Source organism: Botrytis fragariae (assembly GCF_013461495.1).
Source record: "Botrytis fragariae strain BVB16 chromosome Unknown tig00000054, whole genome shotgun sequence".
Taxonomy (NCBI): domain Eukaryota; kingdom Fungi; phylum Ascomycota; class Leotiomycetes; order Helotiales; family Sclerotiniaceae; genus Botrytis; species Botrytis fragariae.
Window position 1 is genome coordinate 315,274 of NW_023500993.1, and position 22,438 is coordinate 337,711.

The 22,438-nt window shown below is 29.4% G+C and overlaps 2 protein-coding genes across 2 annotated transcripts; one reads left to right on the forward strand and one right to left on the reverse strand.

Annotated features, from left to right (window-relative positions):
- Positions 1–15,646: 15,646 nt before the first annotated feature.
- On the forward strand, positions 15,647–16,435 carry Bfra_004869 (uncharacterized protein; the record flags this gene model as incomplete). The annotated part of the gene is made up of 1 exon (XM_037335260.1): positions 15,647–16,435. One exon carries the CDS (start codon positions 15,647–15,649, stop codon positions 16,433–16,435), a length of 789 nt encoding a protein of 262 aa, XP_037192355.1.
- Positions 16,436–20,309: 3,874 nt separating this feature from the next.
- Bfra_004870 (putative 6-phosphogluconolactonase protein) lies at positions 20,310–21,095 on the reverse strand (the record flags this gene model as incomplete). Its single annotated transcript, XM_037335261.1, has 1 exon — positions 20,310–21,095. The coding sequence occupies one exon, from the start codon at positions 21,093–21,095 to the stop codon at positions 20,310–20,312; it is 786 nt and encodes a 261-aa protein (XP_037192356.1).
- Between the last annotated feature and the right edge of the window lie 1,343 nt (positions 21,096–22,438).

Here is a 22,438-nt window from a genome sequence, read left to right on the forward strand (position 1 = left end):
ATATATATTTATATAATTATATTCTATTAGTCGAATAGATAATCTAATACAAATAATCGTTCCCCTAATAGATATTAATTTTCTCTATATTCTTAATATTTTTTATATATATTCTATTTATTGATTTTCATAATTTGTATAGTAAATTATAGATTTTATAAGCTTAATTATATAAATAAAGATTCAAACATATTTATATATTCTATTAGTCGAATAGATATTTTGCTATAAATAATCGTTTGCCTAATAGATAATAATCTTTTTAATATTTTTCATATATATTTTATTTATTAGTTTTAAAAATTAAAATTGATATAGTAAATTATAGATTTTATAAGCTTAATTATATAAATAAAGATTCAAACATATGTATATATTCATATAACGTGATTCATTACCGAGTAAATCATACAAAAATTAATTTTTTTTAATATTCATAATTTAATAATTTATTAATATCTTTTGAAAAAGAAACAATATTCAAAAATAAGAAAAATTACATAATCAAAAACTATAACTATTTTTATTATATACTAAAAACAATTAAAATTCTTGTGGTTTTCGCTATAAAAACACTATTTTTATAATAATTATTATATTAAATCTAATTTGTGATAATTGATCAGAAACTTATATTATTTATAAAGATAATTATAATATTTAGAATAAAAAAGTGAATTATATTGATAAATAAAGAAAGTATATGGTTATATATAGACGAATTTTATATATAAGATAAAGTAATTCATTTAGTGATAAATCCTGTTATTCTATTAGTCGAATAGATAACCTAATATAAATAATCGTTCCTCTAATATATATTGATTTTCTTAATATTTCTTATATATATTCTATTTATTAATTTTAATAATCCAAATTAATATAATAAATTATAAGTTTTATAGGATTAATTATATAAATAAAGATTTAAATATATTAATATATATTAAAAGATTAAGTAGAAGAGGCCTTTGTATTAACTATTTTACTTCGCGTATAGACATCTTGATTTCTTTATAATATTATTTTGAGAAAACCAATATGCCTGTCTATAGTTTATCTAATCTAGCCCGTTTAGGTAATCGTATTACTCATCACTACACATGCTTAGCACCGGTAACTTCTATTCCTTTTAATAATATATTTATATACTCTATTAGTCGAATGGATAATCTAATATAAATAGCCCTTCCCCGAATAGATATTAATTCTCTTAATACTTTTGATATTTATTCTATTTATTCATTTTAATCTTAATAATTAAGATTTATATAATAAACTATAAATTCTATAAGCTTAATTCTATAAATAAAAATTTAAATATATTTATATATTCATACAACATAACATATAAAAAACTCGGATATATAAAGAACTCAAACACTTTTTCAATTATTCTATATACAATCTTGTTCTACAAACCATACAATCCTCCAATTCCAATTTCGAATTATTTAAATTATTTTTTAGCTTTTTTTTTTAATCTTTTTTTTAATTCTTTAATTGAATATTTATATAATTATCCTTATAACTTTTTCTTCTTCGGTTTTTTCTTTATCTTATATATTATTTTTAATATTTTTTTATTATTAAAAACAAATTAATCTTATAATTTGATTCTTTTGTTTTTAGTTTTTTTTTTTTAAATCTCAATTACCTTCTGAGTATTAAAAAACTATTTCCAAAATAAAACTATCTTAGTATTTTGAGATTCTATAAGTCTAATTATTCTTTTAGTATATCAATAAATTTGTTGGAAATCATATGTGTAGCACGTGTGTAGTATGTGCATATTACTATAAAACTCCTTCTTTGGACTTCCCGAATATATAGACTTTATATATATATTCAACATATTACTCTCTATGTGTAACTTGCTGTCTATTTCTAACAAAATTAATAATATAAAAGAATTACTACTTACTAAAACTATATTAAAAATCTGATTTACTTGCCTTAATTCTATTCCATCTAAAAAAGAATTTCTAAATATAAACAAATCTAGATCTTAATTGAAAATTCTTATTTGTAAAATAGAAAATTACTAAAAGAAATTAAATAATAATGAATTGAGTACTTTTCATAGAATAAAAGATATTAAACTAATTCCTTTTTAGTTAGTTTTAATATTAAAAGAATTTAATGCTTTTTTTCTAATATTTTGAAAGAGTTTTATTTATTTAACTTTTTGGATTTGCTTTATATTAATTCAAGAATATTAATCAATTTTTAAAGTATAATATTGTTTTATTAGTTTATACACTGTAATATCAAGTGGCTAAAATAAATAAAAATAATAAAAAAATAATATGTGAATAAATCAATATTATTATTTATATAAAAAACAATAAAGCTATTTGTAATATAGCTTGAATAACTATTCATAATTAAAAGTCGAAATTAATTACCTAACATTTTTTTAAATTCTGATTTGAAAACCTTTTTTAATTATTTTAATTTATAACTATTTGAAATCCATTTATTTGTATTAATAGAGAATTATTAGTTTTGAAATATATTTTTTAGAATTTATATAGAATTTATATTCTAAACTTTAAAAATAATTATAGATAATAAAGTATTTCTAATTATATTAATATATTCAAATATAGTTATTTATTTTTGTTTATCAATTATAACTTTCTAATTCGATTTCTGAATAAAATCAATTATTATATAAATACTTTAAATACTTTCAACTCTAAATTCGATTTCATTTATATTATATATATTATCTAATTTATATTTTCGCTTAATAAAATATATATAAAATATATTAAACCAAACCTGAATATTCTCTAAAATTATTTTTCTAGCCTAATTAGATTTTAATTAATATAAATAATATATTTTAAATTCTAAATATTATTTTTGGAATTTATAGATTTATTTATAGTTTATAAATAGAATTTCTGTTAAAATAGGATTTCGAAATAATATAACCCAAATACATCGAAAACAAATTTTATTAGTTATTTTCTTCATTAATATAGATATAATAAGAAATCCAATAATAATAAGTTATGAAATCTATTATATAAAAGTATTTTCTTTTATGTTTAAAAGAATTTGAGTTATTTTATAAATTTGGGAATATATTTTCTTTTTAGTTAACTTATTAGCTGGAATAGACTTAAGGACTTCAAAATGCTCTGCAGTTTTTTTAATTGATTTAAATTCTTTTAATTGAAATGAAATTATAGCCTTTTGAAGCTTCTCTTCAATTTAAACAAATATAAAAAGTGATTGAATATATATAATAAAATTTATTACAATTTCAAATTAATAATAAGCTAAAAGTATCCGAGTTCCCCATATATCCGAGTTCCCCATATATCCGAGTTCCCCATACATTACGTTACTCTATTAGTCGAATAGATAATCTAATATAAATAATCATTCCTCTAATAGATATTTATTTTCTTAATATTTTTTATATTTTTTATATATATTCTATTTATTGATTTTAATAATTATAATTGATATAGTAAATTATGAATTTTATGAGCTTAATTGTATAAATAAAGATCTAAATATATTTATATATTCATATACCTATTAGTCGAATAGATAATCTAATATAAATAACCCTTCCCTGAATAGATATTAACTTTTTTGATATTTCTTATATATTTTCTATTTATTACTTTTAATAATTCAAATTAATATAGTAAACTATAAATTTTATAAGGTTAATAATATAAATAAAGATTCAAGTATATTTATTTATTTTTAAATGTTCTATATACTCTATTAGTCGAATAGATAATCTAATATAAATAACCGTTCCCCGAATAGATATTAATTTTCTAAATATTTTTTACATTTTTTATATATATTATTAAAAGGAATAGAAGTTACTGGTACTAATCACATACTATAATTAGTAATATAATTACCTAAACAGACTAGATTAGACAAACTATAGACAGATATATTAATCCCTTTCGAGAAGAGTAAGAGGGGACCAAGATGTCTATACGCATAGTAATATAGTCAATACAAAGGCCTCTTCCACTCAATCTTTTAATATATATTCTATTTATTGATTTTAATAATTACAATTGATATAGTAAATTATGAATTTTATGAGCTTAATTATATAAATAAAGATTCAAATATATTTATATATTTATATACTCTATTAGTCGAATAGATGTTAGAATAGATACTAATAATAAATCAACTAAGTATAATATAGTATAAAGACTTTTCATTAATTCTTTTAAATTATGAAAATTCTATAATTTATAATTATATGCGGGCTGGCATTAACTTAAAGTAGATCTACAAGGATTACTCATATGCCCTCATTAGTCCTTATACAGATTAACTATAATAATAGATATTTTATTATAAATAACTATTTCCCTAATAGATATTAATTTTATATAATTTATTCATTACTATTAATATTTTTATCTAAATTACTTAACGATATGAGTTTTTATTATCTTAATTATAGATATATATAATCTCGATAAATAGATAATATAATATAATTGATTATTTCACTAATATATAATAGATTCTAAAAACCTTAGATTATATATATTTATTAGAAATTATATATATACTTGTTGGAAATCACATGTATAGCACGTGTGTAGCACGTGCACACCACTATAAAACTCCTTCTTTAGACTTCCCGAATATAGAGACTCAATAAATATATTCAATATATCACTCTCTATGCGTAACTTGCTGTCTATTTCTGACAATACTACTATAAAACTCCTTTATTCAGGCTTTTAGAATATATAGACTTCAACTATATACTTAATATATTACTCTTTATATATAACTTACTATCTATTTCTAATAATATTATTATTAGAAAACATGTGTCATGATCCGTATACTAAGCATGTAAAATCTTTTATGTATTAATCTTCTTTCTATATAGATAATAACTATAACTAATATAATACTCTTTATATATAACTTATTATTTATTTCTACTAATTATCTATATAAATCATAGTAAGCTAATTATAATAATTTATTTTGCTTATAAACAAATAATTAATAAAATAAAATATAGGAGATAGAATTACTATAATTGTATAAACATTGATTATATAGTAAATAGCTTCAATTTATTAGCTACTATATTACAAGCCATAAGCGAAAACAAAAGAGACTAGTTTTTTCAGTAGGTCTATATATTACAGCAGGTAATAATGTATCACGTAGCAAGCGTTATATAATAGAGCCTTTAGAGTTTAGGATTCAAGAAACTAGAAGCTTTAGAGCCTAGAATCCAGGAGAACTCTAAATAGAATAGAACCTTGAGTTCTATAAAAAACAAAGATCTATATAAGGAATAGGATTTCATTATAATATAAAGCTTTATGCTCAAAAATAATTATTAATTTCATTATTATAATTAATTATAATCTTATTAAATTCCTATTTAAAATCTAATCTAAATTATTTCAAGAAATCTTTAACTACTTTTATATAACTCTAAAAACAGTTCTCATAATATTATATAAGATCTACTATTTCTTATATATAGCTAGTTCTTTAAATAGAATATAATATAGACATTTAGAACCTACAATTATATGAGTACTATGTCTTTCGTATTCTTCTCAAACCAATAATAATCAAAACTTTACTTAATCTAGTATATTATATCTATTCTATTTATTTCATAATTTGTACATTAAGTAGTATAAATAATATTTATAATATAATAAACTTTAATATAATAATAATAATATATATTAATATATCTATTACTCGAATAGATAATCTCATATAAATATATCTTTCTCTAATAGATAATATATATCGAGCTATTTTTTAAGCTATTATTTATATAAGAGTGATTTATAATTGTAAACTTAATTAATTAATAAAATCTTTAATATATAACTAATATAATCCTTAATTGATAAATATATTCTATAGTTAATTTAGTATTAACTTTATATAAAATAAATTGATTTTAAATTTGCTATTAATAGAAACAAATTTTATAACAATTATCTTTATTCTATTTAATTTAATATTAGCTTTATATTACAGAAACTGCTTCTAGAGTTATATAGAAGTAATTAGAGATCTTTCGAAATAATTTAAATTAGATTTTGAATAGGAATTCAATAAGATTATAATTAGTTATAATTCTTATAATTATAATAATAAAACTAATAATTGTTTTAGAGTATAAAGCTTTATATTATATAGCTTTATATTATAATAAAATCTATTCTCTATATAAACCTTTATATTAAAGTTAATTAATAAATTAATTAGTAAGTAAATTAATAAATCGATTAGTTTTTGATTATATAATACTTATTTTATGATTCCTATTATTATAGTTTATTTTTTTGTTTTCAAGCTAATCTTTTAGGTTATTATTAATTTTGACAAGATTCTTTTGTTTATTGTGTTTTTTTTTCTCTAGAATCTATTATACTAAAAATTATATTCTATAATTTTAGGTTATTCTGTAACTAACATTATATATATATCTAAAGCTTCTTTGAGTATCTAGTATCTTTTAATATATTATAATTGAATTATTGAGGCTTATAATACTATATAATTGAGCATAGTACTTCTCTAAAGTACCTATTAATATGATTTCAAAACATTCTTTTATTATTAATATTAATAAGCTTTATTAATCTAATTAAGCAATTTTAATAATCGATTTAAATATATAAGATAAATATAATCCTTATAATTATACAAGACGGTGATTTCCGTGATAATAGACTTTAACTATATATTCAATATATATCACTCTTTATATATAACTTGCTGTCTATTTCTGATAATGATACTCTAATTTTTAATAGATGAATTCAAAACTCTAAATGAGTTTAAATAATATTATTAGGAAATTCATTCTCCTTTTATAAAATCTCTACTTTTATTATTTAATCTAAAAGGTTTAAAGTAATTTCCTATTCAATTTGATAAAATTTAAAAGTTAAATAAAGAAATAAAGAAATAAGGTTTTGAATATATTTTATATATAACATATATATATACTCTATTAGTCGAATAGATAATCTAATATAAATATTTATTCCCCGAATAGATATTAATTTTCTTTATGTTCTTATATATATTCTATTTATTAATTATATTAATTTTAATAATTAAATTTGATATAGTAAATTATAAATTTTATTAATTTCATTATATAAATAAAGATTCAAAAGATTTATATACTTATATACTCTATTCGTCGAATGGATATTTCGCTGTAAATAATTGTTCCCCGAATAGATGTGAATTTTCTTAATACTTTTAATATTTATTCTATTTATTCATTTTAATCTTAATAATTAAGATTGATATAATAAACTATAAATTCTAAAAGCTTAATTCTATGAATAAAAATTTAAATATATTTATATATTTATATACTCTATTAGTCGAATGGATATTTCGCTATAAATAATCATTCCTTTAATAGATATTAATTTTCTTAATGTTTCCTATAAATATTATATTTATTCATTTTAATTTTAATAATTAAAATTGATATAATAAATTACAAATTTTATAAGCTTAATTATATAAATAGAGATTCAAAATATTTATATATTTATATACCTATTAGTCGAATAGATAATCTAATACAAATAACTATTCCTCTAATAGATATTAATTTTCTTAACATTTCTTTTATATAATCTATCTATTAATTTTAACAATTAAAATCGATATAATGAATTATAAATTTTTTAAGTTTAATTATATAAATAAAAATTCAAATATTTTATAGATAAAGATTTCAAATATTTATAATATATTTATATACTCTGTTAGTCGAATAGACATTTCGCTATAAATAACCGTTTCCCTAATAGATATCAATTTTCTTAATATTTCTTATACATATTCTATTTATCGATTTTAATGATTAATATAATAAATTAAATTTTTTATAAGTTTGATCATATAAATAAAGATTCAAATTAATTTATAAATAAAGATTTAAAATATTTATATATTTATATACTCTATTAGTCGAATAGATAATCTGATACGAATAATTGTTCGTCTAATAGATATTGATTTTCTTCACATTTTTAATATTTTCAAGAATTAATTTTTAATAACTAAAATTAATATAATAGATTATATATTCTATTAGTCGAATAGATAATTTGATACAAATAATCATTCCCCTAACAGATGTCAACTTTCTTAATATTTCTTATATATATTTCATTTATTAATTTTAATAATCAAAAGTAATAACTAAAATTAATATAACAAATTATAAATTTTATAAGCTCAATTATATAAATAAAGATTCAAATATATTTATATACTTCATTAGTCGAATAGATAATTTAATACAAATAATCGTTCCTCTAATAGATATTGATTTTCTTAATATTTTTATATATATTCTATTTATTGCTTTTAATAATTAAAATCGATATAGTAAATTATAAATTTTATAAGTATCATGTAATTGAGTATAATAGAAGTTATAAGCTTTACTATTATACTATATATATAATCTATTCAAAAGATATAGTATTAGGAATTAGTTCTTAATAGCTTACTATTATATATATACTTATATAATAAATCTCTCCTCTTTTAATCTTTTTGTTTCAAAAAGATTAATTAAGAGATTATTATATTTATAATATATAGTCAACTATATGATTTGTAATAATAGAAAACTCTTTTATTATCCAATACCCTTACTATCAATAATCTATTATTAATAAATTCAGAATATTCAATTATTAAGCAAATATATTCTCGGCTTTTAATTATCCCACTTTTTAATTGGTTATTGACTTAATTCCAATTAAAACTGTATGAACAAGGGTATTCACTTCAAAGGAATAACTTCGATATAATGATTACTATATCAAAGAGATTAAGCGAATGCGAAAGAGACTAGCTCTTTCAGTAGTATCTATATAAGGCCTACTACTTTCCTACATAGCTAGCTATTTAGATAGAATACAATTAGATATATAGAACCTATAATACGTAGGTGCTACGTCTTTCGTATCCTTCTCGAACCAACAAAAACAATTTCAATTAGAAACTCCTGAAATAATATTCACAAAATAAGATCTCTAATACTTTATTATATAATTAAATACAATAGAAATTATAAGCTTTATTATTATACTATATATATAATCTATCTAAAAGACATAATATTAGAGATTGATTCCTAATAGCTTATTACTATATATATACTTATATAAAAATCAGTTTAATTATATAAATTAGTATGAGAATAGTATAAAAGAAGAATGAAGTTCTTATTTATACTATGGAGAGGCTATATATATATCTATGTATACAGGTGTGCTAGTCTTAGTATACTATAAATAAAGATTTAAGTATATTTATATATTCTTAAATGTTTTATATATCGAATAGATAATTTAGTATAAATAATCATTTTTCTAATAGATATTAACATTTTTAATATTCATTCTATTTGCTGATTTTAATAATTGATATAGTAAATTATAAATTTTATAAGCTTAATTATATAAATAAAGATTCAAAATATTTATATATTTAGATGCTCTATTAGTCGAATGAATGTTTCGCTGTAAATAATTGTTCCCCGAATAGATATTAATTTTCTTAATATTCTTAATATTTCTTTTATATATTCTATTTATTGATTTTGATAATTGATATAATAAAAATTAATATAGTAAGCTAAAAATTGTAAAAGTTTAAGTATAAAAATAAAGATTCAAATATATTTATATATTTATATATTTATATACTCTATTAGTCGAATAGATAATCTAATACAAATAATCGTTCCCCTAATAGATATTGATTTTCTTAATATTCTTATATATATTCTATTTATTAAAATAATTAAAATTAATAATTAATATTAATATAATAAATTCAAAATTTTATGAGCTTAATTGTGTAAATAAAGATCTGAATATTTTATATACTCTATTAGTCGAATAGATAATTTAATATAAATAATCGTTCCCCGAATAGATATTAATTTTCTTAATATTTTTTATATTTCTTATATATATCCTATTTATTAATTTTAATAATGAAAAGTAATAGTTAAAATTAATATAGTAAATTATAAATTTTATAAGCTTAATTATATAAATGAAGATATAAGTATATTTATATATTCTATTAGTCGAATAGATAATCTAATACAAATAATCGTTCCTCTAATAGATATTGATTTTTTTAATATTTTCAATCTTTTTATATATATTCTATTTCTTGATTTTAATAATTATAATTAATATAGTAAATTATAAATTTTCTTAGCTTAATTATATAAATCAAGATTCAAATTTCTTCATAAATAAAGATTCTAAATATTTATATATTTATATATTTATATACTCTATTAGACGAACATATATTTCGCTACGAATAATTGTTCCTCTAATAGATATTAATTTTAATAATCAAAAGTAATAGTTAAAATTAATATAATAAATTTAAAATTTTATAAGATTAATTATATAAATAAATATATTTATATATTTATATACTCTATTAGTATTACGGTCAATCTATATAAGGGCTGATAAGGGCATATAAATAGTCCTTATGGATTTACTTTGGGCTAATACTAGTCTGTATATAATTATAAATTATAGAATTTTCATAGTTTAGGAGAATTAATGAAAAGTCTTTATATTATATTACACTTAGTTGATTCATTACTAGTATCTATTCTAACAATTAGTCGAATAAATAATGTAATATAAATAATCCTTTCTTTAATAGATATTAATTTTCTTTATATTTTTAATATTCTTTATAAATATTCTATTTGTTTATTTCAATAATTAATATAATAAATTTTAAATTTTATAAGCTTAATTATATAAATAAAGATCTAAGTATATTTATATATTTATATATTTATATACTCTATTAGTCGAATAGATAATCTAATTTAAATAACCGTTCCCCGAATAGATATTAATTTTTTTGATATTTCTTAGATATATTCTATTGATTATTATTTAAATGAATATAATAAACTATAAATTTTATAAGCTTAATTCTATAAATAAAATTTTAAATATATTTATATATTTATATACTCTATTAGTCGAATAGATAATCTAATATAAATAATTGTTCCTCGAATAGATATTAATTTTCTTAATATTTTTTATATTTCTTATATATATCCTATTTATTAATTTTAATAATGAAAAGTAATAGTTGAAATTAATATAGTAAATTATAAATTTTATAAGCTTAATTATATAAATAAAGATTCAAATATATTTATATATTCTATTAGTCGAATAGATAATCTAATACAAATAATTGTTCGTCTAATAGATAATGAATATTAATCTTCATTTAATTATTTTTGATGTATGACATCAATAATTATGAATCTCTTTGATTATATATTATCGTTTAATGTAGTCAGAGTGAAGACAGAAATATGAATCTTTTTCTAGGACTTAGTAGGAGTTCCATGGCCTAAGGAGCAGAGGCGTAAGGTTTGACTATGTTGTAATGTGACAGGACAAATTCTATACGCAGCTTTGTTCCTTTATATTGACATATTTTGGTTCACAACTTCTTTGAGTCGTGACATAAGTTTAAGGTCCCATAAATTTGGGGTCAAACTCTCATGCTTATTATCTGACGGAATGTTCACTATCTCTCAAGTATTCTTACTATCTACGAATAAGTCAATCAATCCAATACAGAGTCAAGCTCAGCTACTCAACCCCATATTGAACATGAACAACTCTAATGCTCTTCTGATTATCAGCTATAGCATTCAGCACTTTCACAGGGAATCATTTCGAAGTGATCGAAGTTAATATTTTCAGTAATGTCGTAATCGAGGGATTAATCAATGTACAGGCCAGGGACCACCAGATATGAGCTTTGTTGAGATATCACAGCATGCAAAGAATGATGGTCTAGGTTACGGTTGGGAAAGGGTAAGTGGGGAAATGTATTTAGTATGGGAAATGTGAGCAACGATGATTGGATACCAAAAAAAGAGACGATAAGATGACGGAGCTATAATAAGATGTTTTTCCTAACCGATTAGTGAAACTAAATTGAAAGCCAAGCTAGTTCCCTTTCCCTGAACCCTAATCGTTTGCGACTGACTGAAAAAACCTTGAGCCGGATACCGATAATTCATTCTCTTCTCCTCCTATCTCCTTCCGTTCGCTCTTTCCACCCCTTTTCTCTTTCGTAGCCTTTTCTATTTCGAACTGCCACAAATAAAAAAGTCAAATTGTAAGCAAAGCAGATGATGAACATGAGCAGAATCATAATGAATTTGAAGTGGCAATAATGAACAAAGTTGACTTGAGACTAAAGGAAATTTTGACGGACAGAAGATCGCATATACAATAGCAAGATTTGCCACCGATGGTTGAGAACTAGATGGCTGTTGCAAGGGAACTGAGGGAGATGACACATGCATGCGGGACTCACAGAAATAAAGGAATGGACCTGTGAGGTGTTGTTAATATGAGAATGATGTATTGCTTATTAGATGATGTATTGACCAACCGAATACACAATACCGAGTCTGGAACCTACGATAGGATGTCAATAGTCAAGTAAAATGCATGCTACAGCCTCACATCCATATCCAAGCCATGTATCTACCTGGAGATTCAAGGTCGAACGCACTCACGACAAGACTTGGGAACTTGACGATAGCCTTCAGATCTGTCCTCTCAGCCACAATTGACAATTATGAAACTGAGGGAAAGACAAAAATATGATTTCTCAGCACCTTATAGAACTTACAATGAGCGGGTGCAAGCTTTCCAAAGACATCACCTCCTGATCTAGAGCATAGAGTCTTCATGATACGGAGAACCCATGAAAATCATTTCACAAAAAAAGAATTGTACATCAATAAAAGTGATCATATTAAATCATAGAAAGAGGTAAACCTCAATCCATCCCACCAAGACCTAGCTCATGCAAATTGCATGGAACATCTCTTCATCCTCAACAGACCAAACACTAGATTCATAAGTAGTTACCATTTTCCACCATTGGTACTCTCTGTCAGTCTCACCGTGGTCGAAGAGAAGACTTGCAAATTTTGAGCGATCTTCTATACAATATGTTGAAGTTGTCATATCATTGTACGTATCCGATAATTTGAACAATGACTTGTGTATCATGTTTATCAAATTAGGCTTGCCAGAACACTTATGTTCAATGATCATGACCCATTCAAAGTTTGGCTCGGTGATCATAGTTAGCCCAATTACATCCAATCCAAGGTTTCCAACTATGATAGATGGACTATGAAGGGGGTAATGAATAAGATTTTCTTGAAAATGTACTCTCAGTGCATCGACAGCTGTATCCATATGTAGATTTGTCAATTTTGGGAGAATTGTAGAGAATGCAAATATCAGTCCATCATCAGGATTAATTTGTGATGTGGTGTTGCAAATGTATTCATCAGTTGAGAAGAGACTTTGAATCTGAGGGTAGCTCGTCGCCATATGATGTATTAGAGTCATCATGGCTAGTGAGGTGAGGCCATGTAAGAAGGACGGTCTAACATCCTCATTATTTTCTACTACACTGTAACTATGAAACACACGGAAACATGAGAGTGACACTTGGCCTAACCAACATTAACTCGTTATCATACTCTATTTTATTTATTCTATCCGCGTAAAGAAGCAATTATAAATGTATGTATTCACTTCAAATTTAAATACAAAGTATATATAAAGCGACTCACTCTATAATGTAGATAAGATATAATTATTATGTTATTTATTAAACAAATGTAGAATATGTTATCTATCAGAGGTATGATTATTTCTTCCTGATTATCTATTCGATATATATTAGTAGTGTAGTAAAAGATTTGAATACTTTGATAGGACATAGTTAAGCTACAAAAGTATTAAATATACTAATATAAGTATCGAGGATAATATATTATAATATGATTTTATAATATCTTTTATATATTAAATAGTAAGATATTAATATTCGATTATCTATTCGAGGAATAGCTTTTCGTATATAATTATCCATTCGCGTTGTATTAAATGATATAAAATATATATTTAATTTACATTCTTTAGATTGAATAAAGAAATATCTCAAATCACAATTCAACATGATGAAAATAAATACAGACGTCAAAATAGTTTGTGAAACAAATTTTTACAAATAAATCTAATTAACATTTTGACGAATATATAAACGCATCTATATAAAGCGTCCCCGAATAGCAGAAGATATCTTAGTAAATAATAAATATGTGTTTTATTTTAGAGAAAGACAAGAGATAATGTAGTATTCTGATGTGAAGATAATAGTTATGCGAAGGGCCATAATAAGAGAGAGCGTTTTAGCAATTTTGAAGAATCGTCAAATAGCTCAACGAACAATAAACGAGAGGACCGAGTTCTCCGCAATAGGCTACTAAGGACCAACATAGGCCTTGACCTAATAGCCGCGAGCAATCGAGCCCAAGCGTATAGAAATGATATAGCGATGGAGGGTCTCTATACATCGTCTGGATTAACACGCAGAAGAGCTGGGCACCGGATGCAGCTGTGCTACAATTAGCGTTCGAGGAAGATGTAGACTTAGTATACGTATAGAAAATCTGAGTATCTCATACAAATGCTCAGACGTGCAACGGCTATCAGTGCCTAGCCCTAGTATTTTGATGGAACATAGACGTCCTACGAGAGATTTGATCTCAACTCTCACAAGTCATGGCATATATACGGATCAGAGTCAATCTGAGAGTACAGTGACTGGCATGGACGGAGCGCAGGGATTGTTTGTAGCTATCTGTAAACTTAATCGAATACTCGCAGTGGTCCAATAATAGGGAACTCAAGTTTGTTGATATCCCCGGTCAAGCAACTCATAAGGCAGGGCATATGACCGATCTTGTTCTCTCTGATATCCCTGGAGCTAATACGGAGCTGCGTGAAGATATGCACTGTAGGTCATATCATAAATCTCTTCTTGTAATAGTACGATGCGTAACCGTGGCGCCAAATTTCTGGTTTGCACATTGCATCAAAGAAGACCTACCATTGGTCCGAGATATAATACTCGACAGCACCAATAGGTTATAGAGGGAAATAGTAGCGACCCTCTCCTCGAAAGCTGTAGATTAAGTCTTAAAGGACATATGGGAGACGCTACAACGGGCGATCCGGACTGCGGGTAGGGCTACATGCGATAAGTCTAGGCGTGACCATATGGTTTTATGTGTCTGTTCAGCACTTTCATTGAAGAATAGTTCCATTATCACGAAATTAGGACGGCTTATGAGGCAAAGACGAAAGAATAATACCTAGGAAAGGCTATGCATCAAAGTGGCAGACGAAGGACGGGAACTTGCGGCCCACAACATGTAATAGCGCATCCATTCAGATGAACAATATTCAGTGTAAGAGTGTTAACAGTATTTCGAACAAAATCTTAGCTGTTTTGAGAAAATATAGTGAATCAGAAAAGTTCTTGAGAGCCACCTTACGAATCAGTAAAGTTCACTAAGATGAGCCACAGATCGCAAAACATCCTAAATGCAATTGAGAACTTTTTTTCAACACTTCTACATTGATTCTCGACACTTCGTAACCAAACACAACCCTTTAAATACATCGTTCCCTCCTCATCGAAGATGTCCTCACACAAGAGAAAAGCATCTCCAGACGTGGAAGATCCTGAAGTATCTCCCTCTCATAGCCATCTTACCACTTCTGAAATCAAAGACACAAAATCAAGCATACAGCAAGGTCCAACAAAGCGAGCATGCTCACACAGTATAGTTTCCAATTCCAACGAGAATTTCAATACGTCTGCAGAAATCAACACAAACTCCAATTCTCACGATGCTTCAAATAAATCTCAACAACCTACTACACATCCTCCTAGCCTCACCCGCTCCGATATCGTGACAGCGAAAGCCACCAAGCAAAAGATCAGCGTAGAAGCATGGGACAAAGCAATCGAGACCAACAAGAAGACTGTTGCCCTCGCTGAGACAAACCGTCTCCGCGAAGCCGAGAACTACCGCCGCAACAAACTTCTACCCATGCTACCCGACGGCAAGACACATCTCTACACGACTTTTTCTCCCAGCGACTGGGTTTGTCGCCAGATGTGGACCTCGCAGTCACAGGAGATTGGAGTTGCGCTCAACGTGTACTTCAAGAGCCACTTCGATGGCAATGTCGAGTTTCGTATTTGGCCGGAGCCGAGGGATTGGGATTTGTTTGAGAAGTATCCCAGGGCTGGAAGGAAGAACTTGGTGAGAGCGAGAGAGTTTGTGGTGTTTTGGCTGTGGGATTATCGGGAGAGGATTTGGCAGTATACGTCGAATAAGGCCTCTTTGAAAAGTTGTTTGGAGATGTTCATTCATGGGGAGGATGAACAGAGATATCAGGATTTTCTTGCTAGGCCGATGTAGCTGGATGCCACTTCGGTATCAGGAAGTCGTGGAAGGAACATGGACGTTGGGACAGAGTAAGGCATATAATGTGCGGGAAAACTGGATCTCAGGAGTGGTATATGGATTATGTTGACGATGATATTGTGCAAGATCTTTCTCCGATCTTTTGAGTTGGACAGGGAAAATATGTACATAAAGAGAGTACGGCAAATGTGATCAAGGGCGCATACTATTGGGAGATTTGAGCACAATACAGCAGACTTATTCTGACAAGTGATGACTTAGAAAATACAAGCATAATCAACGATATCGGCCCCTTCTCTTTGTCGCACTATTTCCCTCTCTTTTTCCTTGTTCTGTCATTTTTTTACCTACACTTCCCATGCTTTTTTTCCTTGATCGATATTATTCACCAGACTCATTCTCCCCAACATTACCTTTTCCGTGCCTCCTTATATACGAATATGCTCCCTCACCTTCACTCCTCCGATCATTCTCTTCTTTGTTGAGGCACTCTTTCTCTCGTTCTCTTAAAAGCAGGCAAATGATACCCTTTAAATGTGAAGTTGAAGGCGCCGTCATAGTAAGAAAATTGGAAGGTTTAAAAATTAGTTCAGGAAGCTGTAGAATGGGTAGGGCATAGGCAAGGAGAAGCATTGGGGGGAGAGGAGTTCACAAGTGCTGCCTCTCTCTTTCTAGTTGACCACCGGAACAACTGATTCGATTCATCAAACTAATCCGACTTCCACATAGCTCAGGATTGCATAGTTTCAATCTTTTGAATTAACAATTTATCTACTACTCAAAACAATCCCCACACCATTCCGCTGCAACAAATGACCTCCAGGATAGGCTTCTGATCGGAAGACGAAGATCTTCAGTCCAAGATCTAACGAGTAACCGGTTAGAGAACAAACAGAAAATCTAATCAGTATACAACCCGCTCAGTTGATAAATGTTCTGACACATTAGACAGTGTTTTAGAGCCTGTGAGAATCATCGTGCAGGTCTTTTGCGGTGGGTTTTTGTGAGAGGCGTGCTTTTTGCTCCGTTACATCTTACTTGGTTGATGACCACATGTGATTCTGGATGTTTGATAGTATCATATCATTCGTGAGTCTTAGATTCTCTTATGTTGAAGGAATCCTCTAGGGGAGCTCTCTTTATGTTTACACCTCCAAAGACTCGTGCAAGCACACACCAGGATTGAGGTAGCGGCAATAAATTTGAGTCGAGCAGGTATATGAAGAGCGGGAAAACGTTTTAGTGAAATTCCAATTCTAACTTCGGCAAAGTGGAAAGTAGTGCCAAGAATACGGGGTTCGACGTTCTGTCTCAAGATACCAAAGAGACTGGACTGCAGCGCACCTTGAAGAGCTTCAATATCCGGATCTGCAATCTGATCAAAATTTCCAGATACCTCGAGGCACAAAATTCATCATAAACTCTGGGCTGAGTTCAATTATAAGAAGCTTCGGATGGTCGGAATATGCTTTGGGCCTCATTAGTACACCTCCAAATGGTTGAATGCATGTAGAGGTACAATTTGTGGCAGAGACTAATCTTCATCTCAACTCTCCGAGCCCTAGGGCTGCAACGAATCCACAGAGCATCAAAAAGGAAACGCGAAATGATGTATGTAAAAGAATACTACTTTGACTAAATTCGCGCAAGGCTTGCTTCGACTGAGGCTACTCAGACCAGCTACTTTCCATCTTGCCTCATTCACAACGTGGACGTGGCTATTCTACCACGCATATCTCATCACCCAATACTACCCCTTTCAACTCAAAACGCAAAATTTCACCCCTCATGGAACCTATTTTCAGGCACAACCCCAAATAGCATATCCGTAATAGCACGACACCCACTTAGAGCTTCCGCCGAGAAATCTTACCTTCCTGGGCATAAATTGTAGAACGCAGCTCTACAACTCGACCTGGCCCATTCTCCTCTGGAAAATCGCAATATCCCGTTACCAGAACGTCAATATATTCCATCCACAATCACAGGGATACAAACCCCAATCCTTCTATATTATGAAATCTAGCTCAAGGCAATTCTCTCCACATTCCTCACATATAATCAAGATATAAAACTGTACCTGCAAATAAATGCGAGGAAGTGGACTTCAACTTCAATCTCGAGTGTAACTCCCAATGCCCAATCGCCAGTCGCTCACCTTGAGGCTCCAAGACCTTATTTCCTCCCCAAACTGCACAACACAAGACTACAGATTTCTTCTATGCCCCTTGAAAATTAAAATTCAGTTGAATGTAAACCCTATTTCACCCGCAAATATGCAAACCATCAATAACATCAAATCCCCTGTACCTCCCTTCCCTTCACAAATGACAAAAAGATAACTTATCAACTTCCCCTCGCTCCCTCACCCCTCCCGGCCGAGACTTTACGACCATAAAACCATGTAACCAGCCATCGTCATAAAGACTCTATCCATCTAAGCAGAAATAGCAAGAATCGAGACGGGAAGCAAATCCAGACATGATCAATAACCCACCCACCCAAGCACTCAGGAATCAGCACCCCAAAACCCCCAAATCAACCCCCAATCCCGAAACTCAGTATCCCCCAACCTCCTTCCAGCCCTCCACAACAAGAAAATTTTCCCTAAAGACTCCAACTAATAGAGCAATACGTATTATGTAGACTGCGAAAACGCTAGAAGAATCAGCGCTAGCTCTAGCACTAGAACCGACATCGACACCGACACCAACGCCAAGAACTCTAGATCTTAATAAGTTATTAAATTAATATCGGAAATCTTAAAGCTTTATGCTTTGGACTCCGGGATTGATAGGAAAGAGGTCCACAAGTCAAGAGCAGAGAAACTAAAGACGTCAAGAATCGGAAATTCCGGGAATCAACAGCAAAGAAGTCAGATTCAAGAAGTCAAACCCCCCAGAAACTCAAGAAAAAATTCAAATAAAAAAATGAAACGACCCGATGAAATCAGAAACAAATCTACAAGACAGAAAAATCAAGTCTAGAAGAGGGATGTGATGAGATGTGATGAGATGACACCTATCTTTCTCCATTTTCCATTTTCCATTCCGTCCTCTCTCCTCTGTACCCCGTCCTCTATACTCTATACCTCGTATACACCATATCCTGTACTTTCTACTCCGTATGCATGATCGGTACGCTCTCAAGAAATGAAACGTAATTTTACTGTACCCTCTTACCCGCCGCCTCCTCCCCTCCTCCTACTCCTTTAATCCTCTCACCCTTCTCCTCCCCTCCCGCCTCTCTCCTCCCATCTCCCCTTACTCTCTCCCCTCTTCCATCTCGCGTCCTCTTCCCCCCTCTCTCTATTCTCTCCCCTCTCCCTTCATCTCATCCCACCTCCTCACCTCACACTTCACACCCTCACACCCCTCACAAACCCCATAAGCAAAACCACTCCCCACTCCCCACTTCCCACTTCCCACCTCCATCCAAACCCCGAAATCCTTCTCACACTCTCTAACTCTCCCATTCAGAATCTCAAACTCTCAAACTGAAGGACTCAATGACGCAGGGACGCAGTGTAGCAATGTAGCAAGAATGTAAGAATGTAAGCACGGGCAAGGACACAAGGACACACAGTTTAGAAATTCAATGAATATTCAGGATCTATGTATCTAGACACGAGACGAGAGAGGGAAAACAGCAAGCAAGCAAGAAATCCTTGTCCTTCATTTTAAGACACCATCCATCCATCCATCTATCCAAATCTTCTCAAGGTTCTTCTTGAACTCCAAATCCAAAGATACAAGCAAGCCAGCCATCCATTCATCCATCATTCACACGTTCATTTACTGTAAATTTTATTTGATATTTGAAATGTATCCAGAACTTAAAGATTTCCACCTTCAATTCAGGATTTTTTTTAAAGACTTCCTTTCCTGGGGAAGCTAACTCCTTCCACCGCCGCATTATCCACAAACCAACTACACCTCTCTCTAGCTCCCTCATTAACCAATGCACAAGGTAATCCATTTCCCTTTTCAAAAATCTCCTTCATAATTTCCTTCTTTCCACCTCCGGTCGCTACAAAAGCTATCTTAACTCCATGTGTCACCACCGGCAAGGTAAGTGTAATTCTCTTTGGTGGTGGCTTCGGACTATCTTCAATCGGCGCAACCCAGGCATCTGTTTCCCTCAAAAGAGCATGTCCAGGAAACAAACTACACGTATGACCATCGGGCCCACAACCCAAGAGCAACAAATCGAAAATGGGCAATTTGACCGAATCGCGCGATGCGAAACTGCGCACGAGGAGTTGCTCATACTGGTCTGCCAATTCCTGGACATCGTCGAGATGCGCCGTATCGATTGGATGCACGGTGGGTTTGCCCATTTCGGCGGGGATTTTGTCGAGGAGTTCGCTTTTGAGGAGCGCATAATTGGAGTCTTCGTGGGTGAGGGGCACGGCTCTCTCGTCTGCGAAAAAGATTTCCCATTTGGAGAAGTGGATGATGTCGTCGGGACCGCTGGATGGGGCGAGGAGAGCGGCGGCGAGGGTTTTGGGGAGGGATCCCCCTGATACGGCGATTTTGAAGGCGTCGTGGCGGGTGAGTCCGGCGGTTTGGGCTTGGACGATGTATTGACGGAGAGTGGTGGCCAGGATGTCGACGGTTGGGAATGCGAAGAGATTGGGTTGTGAGCCAACCATTTTTGCGATGTTTTAGATTATGTGTGTGGGTGGGTGAGGGTGAGGGTAAGGGTCGGAGGATTGGTGAATTGGTGGTGGATATTGGTATGAATTGAGAAGGTTTCGCGGAGACTTTGATTGAAAAGAATCAGAATTATGGAATTGGAAATTGAAAGGTTCGAAAATTGTGGGTGATTGATGCGAACGGAGTAGAGAGTGAGTTTTTGATGGTGGGGGTTTGGGTTTTGATGGGTTGGTTGCGATAAGTGGATTTTTTTCTTCCTTCTTCTTCTATCTGAAAGCGGTGGATTGATTAGATGATGACGATAATGGAAGGAAGGTGATGATATAGGTAACTTATATATAGAAACAAAGGTTTTGTTATCAAAATATATAAATTATCTGAGAACGGATTTTATTGTCATCATCGTACCTTTTTTTTATATGCGTGTTACTGCTTGGTATGGAAGATTGAGCAATTGGGGTTTATATTTGCATGAATATATATAAATATATAGATAGATATGATAAATATGATAAGTATGATAAATATAATAAATATATATATCGGAGGATATAATTGATATAAAAAAGTTGGAAGATTATTTCAAGTGAAGCCTAAAATCAAAGATGATGACGATGTTTTCGATTCGATGGATACGATAGATAAGAAAGTTTGCTTATATAAGGCGAATTGATTGGTAAGCGGGAGTGAAGATGGAAATGAAAACAGTAGGAGAGGAAGTGCCTGGGTATTGATTGCTCAATGCTCAATGGATTGAGATCAAAAGTTGATCATTATCTGTGTCTGAAGTGAAGTAGGTAGGCGATTAGAAAGATTTGGGGTCCAAAAACAATATCTGTCAAGGGGAATCCTGATCTATTATATCTACCCACTCCTTCATCTGACAAGCGCAGCTTCACGGCACAGGATCCATATTGAGAAGGTACCTTTCTACATTCAGATAGACTTGCAGGTTAAAGGGATATATATGTGTCACAATCTTCAAGGCGGTTGAGTCTGATTTAGGGAATTCTCATGTTACTAAACTGTGTCTCCTCCCGTATGTTTTGGATGCCTTCTTTTGCCTTGGATGAATATAGATAGAAGTGCGGACACCGTATGTGTGGGGGTAAGAACTTGGCTGAAGGTATTAGATACTACTAGCAGGTGTCATTGTTTCACAGATATTCGTTTGTTCAGGGCGCTGTACATCTCGTCTCAGGTCCACACTCGTAAGTCTGTCCATTCCTTCACTCCAATCCATACATTAGGGATCTTGACTCTTGAGTCCGCGAGATTGAAACAGATTATTTCTGGGGAAGGAGTTCCGCTTCGTAATCTCTTGGCTGACTCTGTCTCG